The following is a 16,177-nucleotide window of genomic DNA, read 5'->3' on the forward strand; positions in this document are numbered from 1 at the left end:
TGCATCCTTAACCACTTTATCTACCTGGCCTGCTACTTTCAGGGATCTGTGGACATGCACTCCTTTGTTTCTTTGTCCCTCTACACTTCTCAGTATCCTACCATTTAATGTGTATTCCCTTTCCTTGTTAGCCCTCCCCAAATGCATCACCTCACACTTCTTCTCTGTATTAAATTCCATTTGCCACTGTTCTTCCCACCTGACCAGTTGATTGATATCTTCCTGCAGTCTACAGCTTTCTTCTTCATTATCAACCACACAGCCGATTTTAGTATCATCTGCAAACTTCTTAATCATACCCCCTATATTCAAGGCTAGATCATTGATGTATAATCACAAAAAGCAAGGGACCTAGTACTGAGCCCTACGGAACCACACTGGAAACATCCTTCCAGTCGCAAAAACACCCATCAACCATTACCCATTGCTTCCTGCCTCTGAGCCAATTTTGGATTCAACTTGCCACTTTGCCCTGGATCCCATGGGCTTTTACTTTTGTTGGGTCGTCCCGACCTGTGTGAGAACACCACCGCAGGTCAGGGCTATAAATAGAGCTGGAGTGCCGGGCCCTGGAACATTGTGGGTGAAGGTGCGGCGAATGAGGGTATGGGGCCCAGAAGAGCCGAGGGCCCAGGGGCAGCACAGGCCTGCCCACACTGCGATATGTGTGCGCACTAGGTCCATGCAGCAGAGCAGGCCTCCAGTCATCCTGGTTCAATCCTTGCCACTGGATAAAGGCCTAGCTCTGTCAAGCCCGTGTGGTGGCTGATGTGCAATGGTCACCACACATTAAAAAAATCCACGCACAGGCATCTTCCACCCCCTCAGTTGGAGTTTGGGACTGGAACATCGGGTCCTTCATTGAAACATCTGTGAACTCTTGTGGAAGCAAGTTATCCTCGTTCGAGGGACCGCCTATGATGATGACTTTTGTGACCAATCTGCCATGTGGGACCTTATCAAAAGCTTTGCTAAAATCCATATACACTACATCATATGCTTTGCCTTCATTGACTCTCCTGGTTACGTCCTCGAAAAATTCAATCAAGTTAGTCAGACACGACCTTCTCTTAACAAATCCGTGCTGACTGTCCTTGATTAATCCATGTCTTTCTACGTGAAGATTTATCCTGTCCTTCAGGATTTTTTCCACGCTAAAAAATTTACCTCCATCCTTAAAAACGGTGATATTTTAACGCAACGCCAAAATTTTAAAAACTTTTGGCGAAAATTAAGCCTTTTTTTGGCATTATTTCGGAATAAAAAACGGCTGTTATTTGCAAACAACACCAAAAAACGCTGCTATTCGTAAATGTAGAAATTCTATCCCTGATGCCTTGTTTTTATTTAGATCTTGTTTTTTTCCCATTCTTACTTCTTTTCTTCCTCGAATGTGGTTCTACAGTGACTGCATGGCTATCCAGTCTCTCACCCAAGTGGCCATTCTGCTGTGTGTAAACCTAGATAGACAATAGATTTTAACAGTTATTTCATTGTTGGTATGGCAACTGCATGCAGCAGAGGGAGCCAAAGGTACACTGGAACTAGACAAACTGTTTTAACTTGTGTAACCAACAGAATGAGCTCCTAATGAGAACCGAATGGCCTACTCCTGCACCTATTTTCTATGTTTCTATGTTAAACTGAAGGGTTGTAAGAGCTAAAGTAATACAAACTAGTTCATTACTGTTAATTTAAGGATGATTTTTAGAAATATCTGATTTATAAACAATAAGGGCCAATTTTTGGCGCAGTTGTAGAGGTACGTCCGATTTTATCTTTAGTGGCCGACTGCGTCAAAAAACAAGTTGCAAGTTTCGCCGGAGTAAACTTTCATTTTGGAGCGGTGCAAATTGTCCTTAAGCTCTGGGTGGAGCTGAAGGTCTGCGCCGAAAAACTGAGGTTGCCAAGGTAACAAGGGACACTCTGAAGGGCTGATGCTGCATAGTGAAACATACAAGATGCAGCAAGACAAAAGCCATTGTAGAGCCCCGGTGCCGCTGCTATCCCGGGCCAAATGCTCCCCCACCCCCAGTGCCCATGCCGCTGCTATCTCGGATCAAATGGCCCCCCAGTGCCAGTGCTGCTGCTATCCCGGGCTGAATGGCCCTGCCCTCAATGCCGCTGCTATCCCTGGCCGAATGCCCCCCCCCCCCCCCAGTGCTGGTGCCATTTCTATCCTGGGCCAAAAGGCCCCAGCCCCCAGTTCTGTGTCTTCCCTCCCTCCAAAACCTAACTCAGTTCCGCTAAAACAATGGCATCTTCTCTGCGCTGACTTTCTCTTCTCTGCGCCGATTTTCTTAAGTTTAGGTAAGGTTTTTCAGGACGCTGCACTTGGCCGTTTTTCAAAAAATTCTAGTTGGCCAAACGTGTTTAAATGGCCAGAAATGGCGCTGCCGGCAGCCGGCACCCCCAGTCATGTCAAAAAATCGGAACTATAAAAATCGGCCAGTAGTAGTTTAGGATGGTGCAGAACCTTTGGCGAAACTTGCAGATTTTAGTCTGTTCCAAAAAAAAAACAGCGGATGCCAAAAAAACAGCGCAGAATAGTGGCGAAAATTCAGCCCAATTTATGTGAGGGTTGTCCTTGGCTTGGACCCTTGCTAGATAGGAGCGCAAGTCGGAGATATGGCTGTAACATTTTAGGGCTGATCCTGCAACCTGCATTCCTGCCAAGTGAGAGTTATGCAGGGAGTGGAGCTGTTCAAAATTACCCATATAATGTACCTTATCTGATCCCACACCATGTCTGTCGTCATTGGCTTACTTTGACTCCCAGTCTGCCAAGGCCTCATTTTAAATTCTCATCCTTATGAATACATTTCTTTGTGGCCTTGCCTCTCTTTTTATCTGTAAACTACTCCAGCCCTGCAACCTGCCCCCTCTCTTCTCGAACTCTCCATTCCTCCTACTCTGGTGTCTTCTGCATTTCCCGCTCGCTTTGCCGCACCCCTGGCAGCCAAACCTTCAGCCGCCTAGGTATCAAACTCTAGAATTCCACCCCTAAACCCCTATACCTCCCATTACTCCTTTAAGACCCTTCTTAAAACCCACCTCTTTGACAAAAAATTTGGTTACCCCTCTCTTTTTTTGACTTGGCATCTAAGTTTGTCTGATTGTGCCTTTTTGAGGCACCTTGGGAAGTGGATGTTGTCCTACTTTTAAAGGCACTATATAAATGCAAGTTGTTGTAGCTGTAATGCGTACGGTGGCCAGGCAGGAATAACAAAGCTAATAGTGGACATGTAAATCTGCCTTGTTTTTGATAATAATGGTGTTTAAGAACAGTTTCAAAGCTGAAGTCTTCATGTAAACACTTCTCTTTAAAACTGCACATTTCATTCTAAACATTGTTATTATACAGACTGCAGTGGATTTGTACAATATTTGCTGTCTCCACTAACAGCAAATTGGCTGCTGTTCTATAGAGAAACGAATAACTTGTAATTTTAAACGCTGAATAAAGCTTCTTCACCTGATCGCTATTCTAATTGACATCCGAAACCAGTCCAGAAAATGTATTTTTCGCTTCGTTTTTTTTTCTTGCTCTCCATCCCTTACTTCTCCCATACATGTAAAAGCTACAGCTTCTACTGAGTAACTCTCTGATCAGTGCATTCCAGATCGGGAACTGAATGGAGACTGCATCATTTTCCGATCCTTTCTGGCTCCAGGTCTGGTGCTGGAGGACTGCTAATGTGGTATCTTTGTTTAAGAAGGGAGAAAGGGATAGACCGAGTAATTACAGGACAGTCAGCCTCACCTCGGTGGTGGGAAAATTATTGGAAAAAATTCTGAAGAACACAATAAATCTTAATTTAGAAAGAAACGGATTAATCAAAGACAGTCAGCATGGATTTGTTAAGGGAAGATTATGTCTGACTAACTTGATTAAATTTTTTGAGGAGGTAACAAGGAGGGTCGATGAGGGTTTGATGTAGTGTATATGGATTTCAGCAAGGCTTTTGATAAGGTCCCACATGACAGACTGGTCACAAAAGTAAAAGCCCATGGGATTCAGGGCAAAGTGGCAAGTTGGATCCAAAATTGGCTCAAAGGCAGGAAGCAGAGGGTAATGGTTGATGGATGTTTTTGTGACTGGAAGGCTGTTTTCAGTAGGGTTCTGCAGGGCTCATTACTAGGTCCCTTTTTGTGGTATACATCAATGATCTAGACTTGAATAGAGAGGGTATGATTAAGAAGTTTGCAGATGATACTAAAATCGGCTGTGTGGTTGATAATGAAGAAGAAAGCTGTAGACTGCAGCAAGATATCAAAAAACTGGTCAGGTGGGCAGAACAGTGGCAAATGGAATTTAATCCGGAGAAGTGTGAGGTAATGCATTTGGGGAGGGCTAACAAGGAAAGGGAATACACATTAAATGGTAGGATACTAAGAAATGTAGAGGAACAAAGGAACCTTGGAGTGCATGTCCACAGATCTCTGAAAGTAGCAGGCCAGGTAGATAAGGCATACGGAATGCATGCCTTTATTAGCCGAGGCATAGAATACAAGAGCAGGGGGATTATGCTTGAACTGTATAAAACACTAGTTAGGCCACAGCTGGAGTACTGCGGCAGTTCTGGTCAGGAAGGATGTGAATGCACTGGAGAGAGTACAGAGGAGAATTACGAGGTTGTTGCCAGGAGTGGAGAATCTTAGCTATGAGGACAGATTAGATAGGCTGGGTTTGTTTTCCTTGGAACAGAAGAGGCTGAGGGGAGACCTCATTGAGGTGTATAAAATTATGAGGGGGTTAGACATAGTGGATAGAAAGGGCCTATTTCCCTTAGCAGAGGGGTCAACAACCAGGGGGCATAAATTTAAAGTAATTGGTCTAAGGTTTAGAGGGGATTTGAGGGAAAATTTCTTCACCCGAGGGTGGTGGGGGTCTGGAACTCACTGCCTGAAAGGGTGGTAGAGGCAGAAACCCTCACCACATTTAAAAAGTACTTGGATGTGCACCTGAAGTGCCGTAACCTACAGGGTTACGGACCTAGAGCTGGAAAGTGGGATTAGGCTGGCTAGCCTCTTGTTGGCCGGCATGGACACGATGGGCTGAAATGGCCTCCTTCCGTGCTGCAAACTTCTATGATTCTATGAAAAATAACGCCCATTCTGCACATGCTGTAAATTTATATGATTCTGTGAACCTATTAACCCCTATGCCATGTGTTAGCTGCATATGATGATAAATTAATCAGTTACTTATGCTTTACCTAATCATTATATTGCAATCTGCCTATCTATTGTCTACTCCTGAGAACTCAAAATTATTTTGTGACAAAAATTTGAATTTTCCAATAATATAAATAAAACAATTTAAATATCACAGCAAAGTACGAATTTAATGCTGAAAAATTGGATTGTTAGCTAATTTAAAATAAACAACTGACTAAGAGTAGACTGTATTACACTGGAGCCCATAATCTATTTTAGTTCTTGATCACACGCCTTGGGATGTCTTTACTATGTTAAAGGCGGTATATAAATGCAAATTGTTGTTGTAGTACTTGGGGGGTGTTGCATTGTTGGAAGCTGCATCTTTCAGATGAAATATTAAACCCAGCTTCCATATTCCTGTTCACATGGACGTGACAGATCCCATATCTCTCTTCAAGGAAGAACAGCTAGATTTGGTGTCCCATTTAACTGATATCTACTTCAATTTGTAATGAACAGCTTTAACCTGGAATCTTTTACTTGATCTTCAGCTTAATGCCACAGATGTTCTAATGACAATGGGAGCCATTCCAGAAGGATTCAGAGCATCTACTCTTGCACAGCTGTTGGCAGAAGGTATGAAAGCTTAGCTTGTACTCTTGTGTGATATTAACTGTAATCCATGTACAATAGATTATGCTGATTTATAGTGTGTGTTTATGTAAAATGAATCCCAGTGGAGGCCACACATTAGTACACAAACTGGTCTGCGTCTTAGAGGTATGTTTGCAACAGTAATATTAGCTGCATGGTGAGTTCCTGATCTGGACTGTGTTATTAGAGAAGGTGTCAAATCTATGTGAGAAACTTCTTCTCGGGGATAGAGCGAAGTCAGAGGAGGAGTCCTCATTTGCTAATTTGGCACACATCAGAATGGCTAGTTACAGAAAAGTATTGACAGAGGCCGAGTAGGTTTCCTGGATTTTTAAGTGGGTGATTGTAAAGCCGGTTTGCATCCATAAACAAAAAGGAGGTCTTTTATTGCAGCAGTATCATTTTTTGGCATGCCAAATGAAATAGCACTAATTTTAAAGGAATTCTTTATTCTGATTTTGTTTAGGCTTTTGTTTTCAATTTCTTTTCCACCCTTGAAAGCACTGACACTTGCTGAGGTACTAAAAGCATCAGTAGCTTTCTAGCATCTTGTGCAAGTAACCGTATTTAAGATCCAAGTCCCGAATTAGCGTTCGTAATTGTTGGAAGGCATCACAACAACAACAACTTGCCTTTAACGTAATAAAATGTCTCAAAGTGATTCACAGGAGTATAAGACACAAAAAATCACAGCCAAACTTAATCCTGTTTACACCTGACACACGTACACCTGCACTTCCGGAAGGGGTTTCTAGATAGTGATTGGCAGCCAACATTTTTCTTGGTGCAGCCAAACCATGGGAAGAGAGGACAAATGCTTTAAATTTGTTGGGTGAGAGAACCATGGGCGAGTGAAATTTAGTGCAGAGCAGAACACAAATGGTGGTAATTTCGAATAATTGTAACTTATGGAGGGTGGAGGATGGGAAGGAGGCAAGGAGACTAATGGAGCAGTTGAGCCTAGGGGTGACGAGTTGCGCGAAAGGGTTCCAGCAACGGCATGGTGAGTTTTGGTCTTTGCCTTGAGAGCAAAGCCTCTAGTTCAAAAGCCTCCACTTTTCAGTGTGATCACTGTTTAGACATTCGCAGAGTAATGGCAGATTCTATCTCGAACCGATGAGTGCTTTATTTTTTGGAAATTTCCCCTCGATTATCTTACCCTCCAGGTCTCACTGGTTGACCTACTCCCAGTTTACAACCACCCTTGAACCAGCTACTTGGAGATATGTGGCATTAGTCTGCTGAGTTTTCCATCATGTTTTTTTTAAATTTCAGTAGTGATTTTGGTCCAGGTTTGGTATCGTGTAGGCTGATTGATATCAAACATGGGATACAATGCTCCCTGTAAGCTGCACATTGTTCTGTGCGGCGTGTTTCTTTCAATGCACAGTCCCTTTAAATTTCTGCGTATGCAGGGTATTTCCAATGTAAAAGTGTGTGAGGGGCTTGCATGGGACCTTGCAGATTACTGTGGCCGTACACGTGTGCAGCTTGGAGGGAATATTGTCTGATACCTCTACTAGTTACCCCCACGACTATTCAAATAATCATGCAAATGGTCTTCTTCTGCATTTTTCCCCACAGGAAATGAATTCCACATGAGCTACTATTTGCAGCCTACGTTAACCCAGTCCAAGTTATCGTTTAAAGACCTTCACTGGGACCAAGTGCATGGTGGCGTGAGTAAAACATATTTTGGTTATCATTCATTTGTATGCCATGACCATATGGAATGTTATTTAGAAATACATAGAAGTTACAACATGGAAACAGGCCATTTGACCCAACCAGTCCATGTTGGCATATACCCCCTAGGCGAGCAAACAGTTCTAATCACATTTACCCACCCTGTTTCCATATATCTTTAACCACTTTCCTTCATCCACATATCCAATCTAGTCTTCAATGTTGACATAGGCCTGAATTTTCAGAGGTATGAACGGGTGGGTTGGAGACGTGGGGGAAAGTGAAAGTTGTACAAATGTAAAACCCGACCCCAACCTGCCCACTTTCATCTTTCACTCAGGAGGGACGGTTGGGATTGGGGGGGAGAGGGCGGGGTGGTGGGCTGCCAACCTGCTGCCAGGAGGTGGGTTGGCAATTTAAATATTAGAATGAGGCCTGAAGCCTCTACTTTCGTCTGATTTTCCAGGATTAGCTGCTGGTAGCTGGGGTCCCAGGGCTCGGGTGCAACGAGGCAGCCTCAGCCTCGGGAGCAATCCTTGTGGGCCGAAAGGAGCAGGAATGATTCTTCCCAGGCCCCCCAAGCTCTCCCACCAGCAGCCTGCCCCTCCCTGGGTTTGGGGATTCGCCCCCCCCCCCCCCCCCCCCCCAACGGGATCGGTCACCCCCCCCCCTTCCCACCGGATTGCGACTTGGCTCCAGGGTCAGGGATCGGAAGCCCCGCCCCCACCACCACCACCCTGGACCCAGTGCTTGTCCTGTGGTCTCCTTATCCGTGTTCCCTGCACAACTGGATGCCGGCCTGTCAGTCAGGCTGACTTCCAGGTGAGGAACCCGCCCTTTCCGTCGCATGCACGCTGCAGAGTGCCGCGAAACACGAATTTCAGGTTTCCCGCTGTCTCCCGGGTCCCCCCCGTACCATGCGGGTGGGACCTGGGAAAATCCAGCTCAATAGTTTTTGCCTCAATCGCTAACTCTGGAAGTGAATTTTACATCCTCATGACTCCCTGTGCATAGAAGTTTCCCCTGCCCTCTGTTATAAATCTTTTGCATTTATTGTTCTTGTTCTTGACCACTCAACTACTGTAAATGGTCTTGTTTCTATCTACCCTGTCCCATCCTTTAATAATTTTAGAGACACCTATCATAAAGGCCTCATAATCTGCATTGCTCTCCTTCAGTGTTCTGAATGTTATGGGTAGGAATGAGACTGGAATTTGTAGTTTTGATATAAATTAAACTAATTGCAGTGTGACTTCTTTTATATTCTGTGCTTTGATTTCAAACTTAAAAAGAGACCAGTAGTGAAAATCCAGATTTTGAAGTTAGGCCAACCTTTCAGCTGATTTTGAATTGAATAAAAGTTCAGATTAGAATGGGTTCCACATAGTTTAAAGCAGGAATGGGCTAGATGGGCTGAATAACCTTTTACCATTCAATGCTTTGTTACAATATTCTTGTATTGTGTCTCTTTGTTTTGATAGAACAGTGAAACCTGTAAATTAGGGTAATCTAAGGAACTTGCTTCAGGTGTCCTTTATTTGCAGGTGTCCTTATTTTCAAAATGGTCCTAGTACGTACAATAAACCAGATGAGCCAGATATCCCAGGATTGGTTGTATCTCCTGTGGCATTCTTTCTATTTTTCGCTCTCACCGGGGATCGTGTCTAACTCTGGTGCCCTGCTAGTGGGATGTGATTTCAGTGCACTTTCTGGTAATTGGGTTTCCCAGTTCATTGCCATCCCAGGGTGCTTTTCCATTGAGCAAGGGATGTCCTGATTCTGGGATCTGCTACGTTGGCAACCTGCACAGGGCCAAGTGGCTGCTGTAGGTCATAAGGACATAAGAAATAGGAGCAGGAGTAGGTTATTTGGCCCCTCGAGCTTGTTCTGCCATTCAATAAGATCATGGCTGATCTGATGGTCCAGAGTGCCTGGGAGATCTTATCAAAATTGGGGGGCGGATTAATGTCCTGAAGACTCCTTCCTGGGATTGTTGTAATGTAGGCAAACATGGTAACCAGGCTGTGCCTGCAAGACCCCACAAACAGCAATAAGATAAATGATAAGTACTTTTGGCTTATTTTTGGGTTGTTTTGGTGAGGGAGTATTGTTGGCCGCAACACTTCTTCCAGTAGTGCCATTAATATTTACCCCTAACCAGAACAGCTTTGGTTTAATATCTCATCCAAGGGCAAATGATGCCTTTCATGCTCAAATTGCATGCCACAACTTACTGTCTATGTTCACATGAGAAGAAAGTTCACTTGGGCAAGGTACCAGAGTGCATCTGGTATCCACAGAACCATAACCCAGCTTTCAGGCGAGGAAGGAAATACAGGTAATAAACATTTATGTATCTTTTATCCATATGAGGTTATCATTTAATTTATTTTGATATCTGCAGGTCCGCCCAAGGAAGACACATTTAACACACATGTTTACATTGTGGAGCTGTCGAATGATTCCTCTGCCTGGGCCTGCTGTGCAGGTGCTCAGCAGGCATGTTCGGTTCTGTCTTTTTGATGGCCAACGGGTAAGTCACCTACTGATTAAGTTCTTCATTTGTAACTGATTCTAAGGGGCAGATTCTCTGATTCTAAGGGGCAGATTCTTGTCTGTACCATCTGGACACAAAGGGCCCAAGTTTCCACAGGATAAAAAACGGGCGCCCCTACAAGCTGAGCGGCCGTTTTTCGCGCCTAAAATGGCGCCGGAAAAAAAACGCGCTATTCTTGAGCGCTTTGCAGCTCCTTGTCTGTTTGGCGCGGCGCCCAGGGGGGCGGAGCCTACACTCGCGCCGATTTTGTAAGTGGTAGGGGGTGGGTAATATTTAAATTAGTTTTTTTCCTGCCGGCAACCCTGCGCGAGCACGTTGGAGCGTTCGCACATGCTCAGTGTGAAGGAAACATTGGCACTCGGCCATTTTTGTAGTTCTTTGTAGCTGTTTAATTTTTGAACATTTTTTAATAAAAGCACATTGCCATCAGCACATCAGCACTGAGGCTACCCTTCTCACTGTCTCCTTCCCCTCCCCACCCTCCACGGCAACAAACGGCAGTTTCCTCCCCCTCCCTCCCCTCTATGGCAACAAACCGCTGTCTCCTTCCCCTCCCTCCCCTCCATGGCAACAAACCGCTGTCTCCTTCCCCTCCCTCCCCTCCACGCCGGCAACAAACCGCTGTCTCCTTCCCCTCCCTCCCCTCCATGGCAACAAACCGCTGTCTGCTTCCCCTCCCTCCCCTCCACGCCGGCAACAAACCGCTGTCTCCTTCCCCTCCCTCCTCTCCACGGCAACAAACCGCTGTCTCCTTCCCCTCCCTCCCCTCCGCGGCGGCAACAAACCGCTGTCTCCTTCCCCTCCCTCCCCTCCGCGGCAACAAACCGCTGTCTCCTTCCCCTCCCTCCCCTCCGCGGCAACAAACGGCGGTTTCCTTCCCCACCCCCCACGGGAACGAACGATGGCTGAAGCACTTTCACACAGGTAGGAAGATGGTTTATTTAATCTTTTCTTTGCTTATAAATGTTTATTCAGGTTGGATTTATTTGTATAATATTTGTAGAAGTATAAATAAGGATTGATTGTAGAATTTAATGACTTCTCTTCCCCCCCTCCCCCCCACCTCGTTTTGGACGCCTAATTTGTAACCTGCGCCTGATTTTTTAATGTGTAGAACAGGTTTTTTCAGTTCTACAAAAATCTTCACTTGCTCCATTCTACTTTAGTTTGGAGTACGTTTTCACTGTGGAAGCTTTGAAATCAGGCGTCAGTGGCCGGACACGCCCCCTTTTGAAGAAAAAATTCTGTTCCAAAGTAGAACTGTTCTAAACTCACTAGAACTGCAGAAAAAAAAATGTGGAGAATTGCGATTTCTAAGATAGTCCGTTCTCCACCAGTTGCTCCTAAAAATCAGGCGCAAATCATATGGAAACTTGGGCCCAAAGTGTCATCTGCGTAGAGTGTAAAGAGGACAAGTGGGTAGCAAGGATCATATGTCTGTAATGGAGCCCGTTGAAAGAAAGACTTGCATTTGTACAGTATCTTTCATGAGTGCAAGGTGTCCCAAAGTGCTTTACAGTCAATTAAGTACTTTTTTTAAGTGACAGCACTGTTGTGTTGTCGGGAACATTGCGCACAGCAAGCTCCCACAAGCAGTAATGTGATTAATGACCAGCTAATATGTTTTAGTGATATTGGTTGAGGGATAAGTATTGGCCAGGGCATCAGGGAGAACTCCCTTGTTCTTTGAAATAATGCTGTAGGACCTTTTACGTTGGTTTATGGTTTTATTCGAAAGATGACGCCTCCAACAGTAGGGTGTGCAGCATTCCCTCATTACTGCACTGGAGTGTCAGCCTAGATTTTTGTTCTCAAGTCTCTGAGTGGAACTTGAACCCACAACTTGATGGTTTTCACCCTAGGCTATTAAAATAAGTAAATGATAAAATTGTAGATGATTTAGCCATGATCTTCCAAAACACTCTCGATTCAGGATTTGTTCCATTGGACTGGAAAATTATCAATGTCACTTCAGTATTTAAGAAGGGTGGAAAAGATAAATATAGACCTAGTAGTCTAACGTCTGTTGTGGGGAAGTTATTATAATCTGTTATTACACTTTGGACAAATATGAACTGATCAGAGAGAGCCAGCAAGGATCTGTAAAAGGTAAATCATGTCTAACTAACAGGCTTGAAATTTTTGAGGAGCTCACTAATGTAGATGCTCTCAACCTACTGTCAATTCAGACAAGATAACTTGTGAAGGTCTAACACTTGAATGTTTCATCCTTGAAATTCCTGTCAAAGATTCATTTTCTGCTCCTATAACCAGTCTTGGGAGTTTCTAGCCTTGATTAGTTGAAACATTAATTAGTTAGCCAACCGGCGACTACTATTTTGGATATTGTTCCCGCCTGTTAAGATTGGGGGGAGGGGGTGGAGGAAAATGGGTATGGTAATGTTTTTTTATATCTGGAAGTTTAAAGATACTGGCTGGATATTTGGTTGGAGGCTTTTTCGGGCGATAATGGAGGCAGGGTGCTAAAGTTTGCGCCAGAAAATGGATTGCGTCTGCAGCCACAACATTCAGCTGCTGGGCCCTGAGTGGGGAGCGGAACGCTAAGGGAGGCGTTCCACATCTCTTTTAGGGTGCTAGGCCGGCTGAGCAACTGAAAATCCATTGTGAATGAGCAGGCTTTGAAGCGCAATAAGAGAGGCTTCCCTAGAGGGAAAAAAATCGCTACGAGATGAGGAGAAACTTCTTCACTCAGAGAGTTGTTAACCTGTGGAATCCTCTACCGCAGAAAGTTGTTGATGCCAGTTCGTTAGATATATTCAAGAGGGAGTTGGATATGGCCCTTACGGCTAAAGGGATCAGGGGGTATGATGAGAAAGCAGGAAAGGGGTACTGAGGTGAATGATCAGCCATGATCGTATTGAATGGTGGTGTAGACTCGAATGGCCTACTCCTGCACCTACTTTCTATGTTTCTATGTTTCTATGTTAAACAACATTCCTAATACCTTGGTCACCCTACATAAAGATAAATCGCAAAAAAAAAATCACACGTAATGCAGTAATTCCTTCCCTCACCGTCACCGGGACAACTCTGACTGCCGTTCGAAACAGATTTCACCACCCTGTCTCAACCGGGGGCGTTGCACACTGGCTGGATATTCCTGGGCAGCACTGCTCAGGCAGGGCGCTGGAAGTTGGCCGCCCAGCCGGAAATCATTACCGCCTCTCCGTGGTGTCCATAGAGACGCCAGCCCAATGACTGGGACTTAGTAATAAGAAGTAAAGTAAAAGTTTAGCATAAAAAGAATGGGAGGTAAGTGAGAAACAGCTGAGCTGAAGTGATTTAAAAAAATTTTTTTAATTTAAAACAATTTAGGTTTATTTTAGCTGTGAAAAGTAAACAATATGTTAATAGAACTAATCTTGACTGCTGAGCAATTCATGACCTTAATTTTAGGTTTCAGTGTGATTGGTAGAAAATAGAGGCAAAGTATGTATACAAAGAGAAACTAACCATGTCTTAAAGTAGAGATAAAGAGAAAAGCTGCAAGTACTGAAAATTTGAAGTAAAAACAGAAAATATTGGAATCACACAACAGGTCCAGCAGCATCTGAAATCCTGGTCTCCGCCGTGCTATGTTTTTCCAACATTTTCTGTTTTCATGTCCTACATGCTAATGTCCTGTGCATTAATCTTAATGATCTGTGTGAGGCTTAAGGGAACTGGCTCCAAGTTTACAGATGATACAAAGATTTGTGTGAGTGTTAGGACCTTAGATGAGGAAAGTTAGATTGAGATGTGATGGGGGAATGAGCCCGTGTCTGGCAGATGTTATTTAATATAGATAAATGTAGTGTTATGCACGTGGGTAGGGGCTAAGGCTTAGCATGTGTATGAGCAGGAAAAAGACCTAGGTGCTATAGAAAATGAATCTCCAAAGGCTCACGACTGCGAGGCTATTGCAAAAGCAAACAGTGTACTCTGATATATTGCTAGAATGATCCAATACAAGACAAAAAGCACTATACGGTTCTTGTACAAAACCTTAGTTTGGCCTCAACCAGTATACTGTGTTCAGTTTTGGTCCCTTCAATGGCGGGTAATAGAGGCCATGGAAAAAGTTGAGGAAAGCTGCTAGATTGATACCTTAAATACCTTTAGCTATCTAAACAATATGATTAGAGAGCTGGGTTTTTTTACTCTAGAAAAGCCTAGACTTTAGGAAGATTTGATAGAGGCCTTTAAAATAACCTCATTGCAGCCTTGGTCTAAACATGGACAAAAGAGATGAATTCTAGAGATGAAGTGAGAGTGACTACCTTCGACATCATTTGACCGATGTTGCATCAAGGAGCCCTAGTAAAACTGAAGTCAATAGGAATCGGGGAGAAAACTCTCCACTGCCTGGAGTCATACCTAGCACAAAGGAAGATGGTTGTGGTTGGTTGGAGGTCAATCATCACAGCCCTAGGACATCGCTGCAGGGGTTCCTCAGGGCAGTGTCCTAGACCCAACCATCTTCAGTTGCTTCATCAATGACCTTCCTTCCATTATAAGGTCAGAAGTGGGAATGTTCGCTGATGACAGCATAGTGTTCAGTTACATCCGCAACTCCTCAGATAATGGAGCAATCCATGCCCACATACTGCAAGATCTGGACAACATTCAGGTTTGGGCTGATAAGTGGCAAGTAACATTCGTGCCACACAAGTGCCATGTAATGACTATCACCAACAAACGAGAGATTAACCACCGCCCCTTAATATTCAATGGCATTACCATCGCAAAATCCACTACCATCAACATCCTGGGGGTCACCATTGACCAGAAACTTAACTGGACCAGCCACATAAATATCGTGGCAACAAGAGCAAGTCAGAGGCTGGGTATTCTGTGGCGAGTGTCTCACCTCCTAACTCCCCAAAGCTTTTCCATCATCTACAAGACTCAAGTCAGAGTGTGATGGAATACTCTCCACTTGCTTGGCTGAGTGCAGCTCCCACAACACTCAAGAAACTCAACCCCATCCAGGACAAAGCAGCCCACTTGATTGGCACCCCATCCACAACCTTAAACATCCACACCCTGCACCGCTGGTGTTCTTGGCTGCAGTATGTATCATCCACAAGATGCACTGCAGCAACTTCGACAGCACCCCCCAAATCCGCGACCTCTACCACTTAGAAGGACAGGGCAGCAGATGAATGGGAACATCACCACCTGCAAGTTCCTCTCCAAGTCACATGCCATCCTGACTTGGAAGTATATCGCCGTTCCTTCATCGTCGCTGGGTCAAAATCCTGGAATTCGCTCCCTAACAGCACTGTGGAGTACCATCACCACATGGACTGCAGCGGTTCAAGAAGGTGGCTCACCACCATCTTCTCAAGGGCAATTAGGGATGGGCAATAAATGCTGGCCTTGCCAGCGATGCCCACATGCTGTGAACAAATCATAAAAAAAATAATGAAGGAACAAGATTGTCCATGTGGATAAACTATTTGAGTAAGATAGGTTAGGGAGAATATAAGTTACGTAAGCATAGAACTGGTTAGATGTCAGGGAGGGGGCATGATTAAGAAGTTTGCAGATGATACATAAATTGGCCATGTGGTTGATAGTGAGGAAGAAAGCTGCAGACTGCAGGAAGATATCAATGGACTGGTCAGCAATGCTCCCTTTAAGCTGCGCGGCTCTCTGAAGATCCCGTGCAGCCGTCTTGCCACCTTTTAGAAACTTAGAAACATAGAAATTTACAGCGCAGAAGGAGGCCATTTCGGCCCATTGTGTCCACACCGGCTGACAAAGAGCCGCTCTGCCCTCGGTCAGCAGCCCTAAAGGTTACATATAAACCTATGAACAATGACGGAAAGGCAAAGAACATCCAGCTCAACTGCGACACCCCTTATACTGAAACATTCTACCCTCCACCCCAACTGGAGCCATGTGATCTTCTGAGAGAGGCAAAAAACAGATAAAAACCCAGGCCAATTTAGGGAGAAAAAATCTGGGAAAATTCCTCCCCGACCCATCCAGGTGATCAAAAAAGGAGATCACCCTGGCCGTATTCTATTCCCTGCAGTACTTACCAACTTACCATTATATCTGTGCCGTCTAACAAAAGGTCATCTGCACTTTAAGGTTACTGCACTTTAA

General features: G+C 44.5%; 1 protein-coding gene across 3 annotated transcripts in view; it reads left to right on the forward strand.

Annotated features, from left to right (window-relative positions):
- nphp1 (nephronophthisis 1) overlaps positions 1 to 16,177 on the forward strand; it is a 155,886-nt gene that overhangs the window by 81,979 nt on the left and 57,730 nt on the right. For all 3 annotated transcript variants that reach the window (XM_070885764.1, XM_070885763.1, XM_070885761.1), the window contains exons 9-11: positions 5,715 to 5,799; positions 7,402 to 7,496; positions 9,908 to 10,036. In XM_070885764.1, the coding sequence (XP_070741865.1) occupies positions 5,715 to 5,799; positions 7,402 to 7,496; positions 9,908 to 10,036 (309 nt within the window). The remainder of the gene's footprint in view (positions 1 to 5,714; positions 5,800 to 7,401; positions 7,497 to 9,907; positions 10,037 to 16,177) is intronic.

The sequence above is a fragment of the Pristiophorus japonicus genome, chromosome 7 (genome assembly GCF_044704955.1).
Source record: "Pristiophorus japonicus isolate sPriJap1 chromosome 7, sPriJap1.hap1, whole genome shotgun sequence".
Classification (NCBI taxonomy): domain Eukaryota; kingdom Metazoa; phylum Chordata; class Chondrichthyes; family Pristiophoridae; genus Pristiophorus; species Pristiophorus japonicus.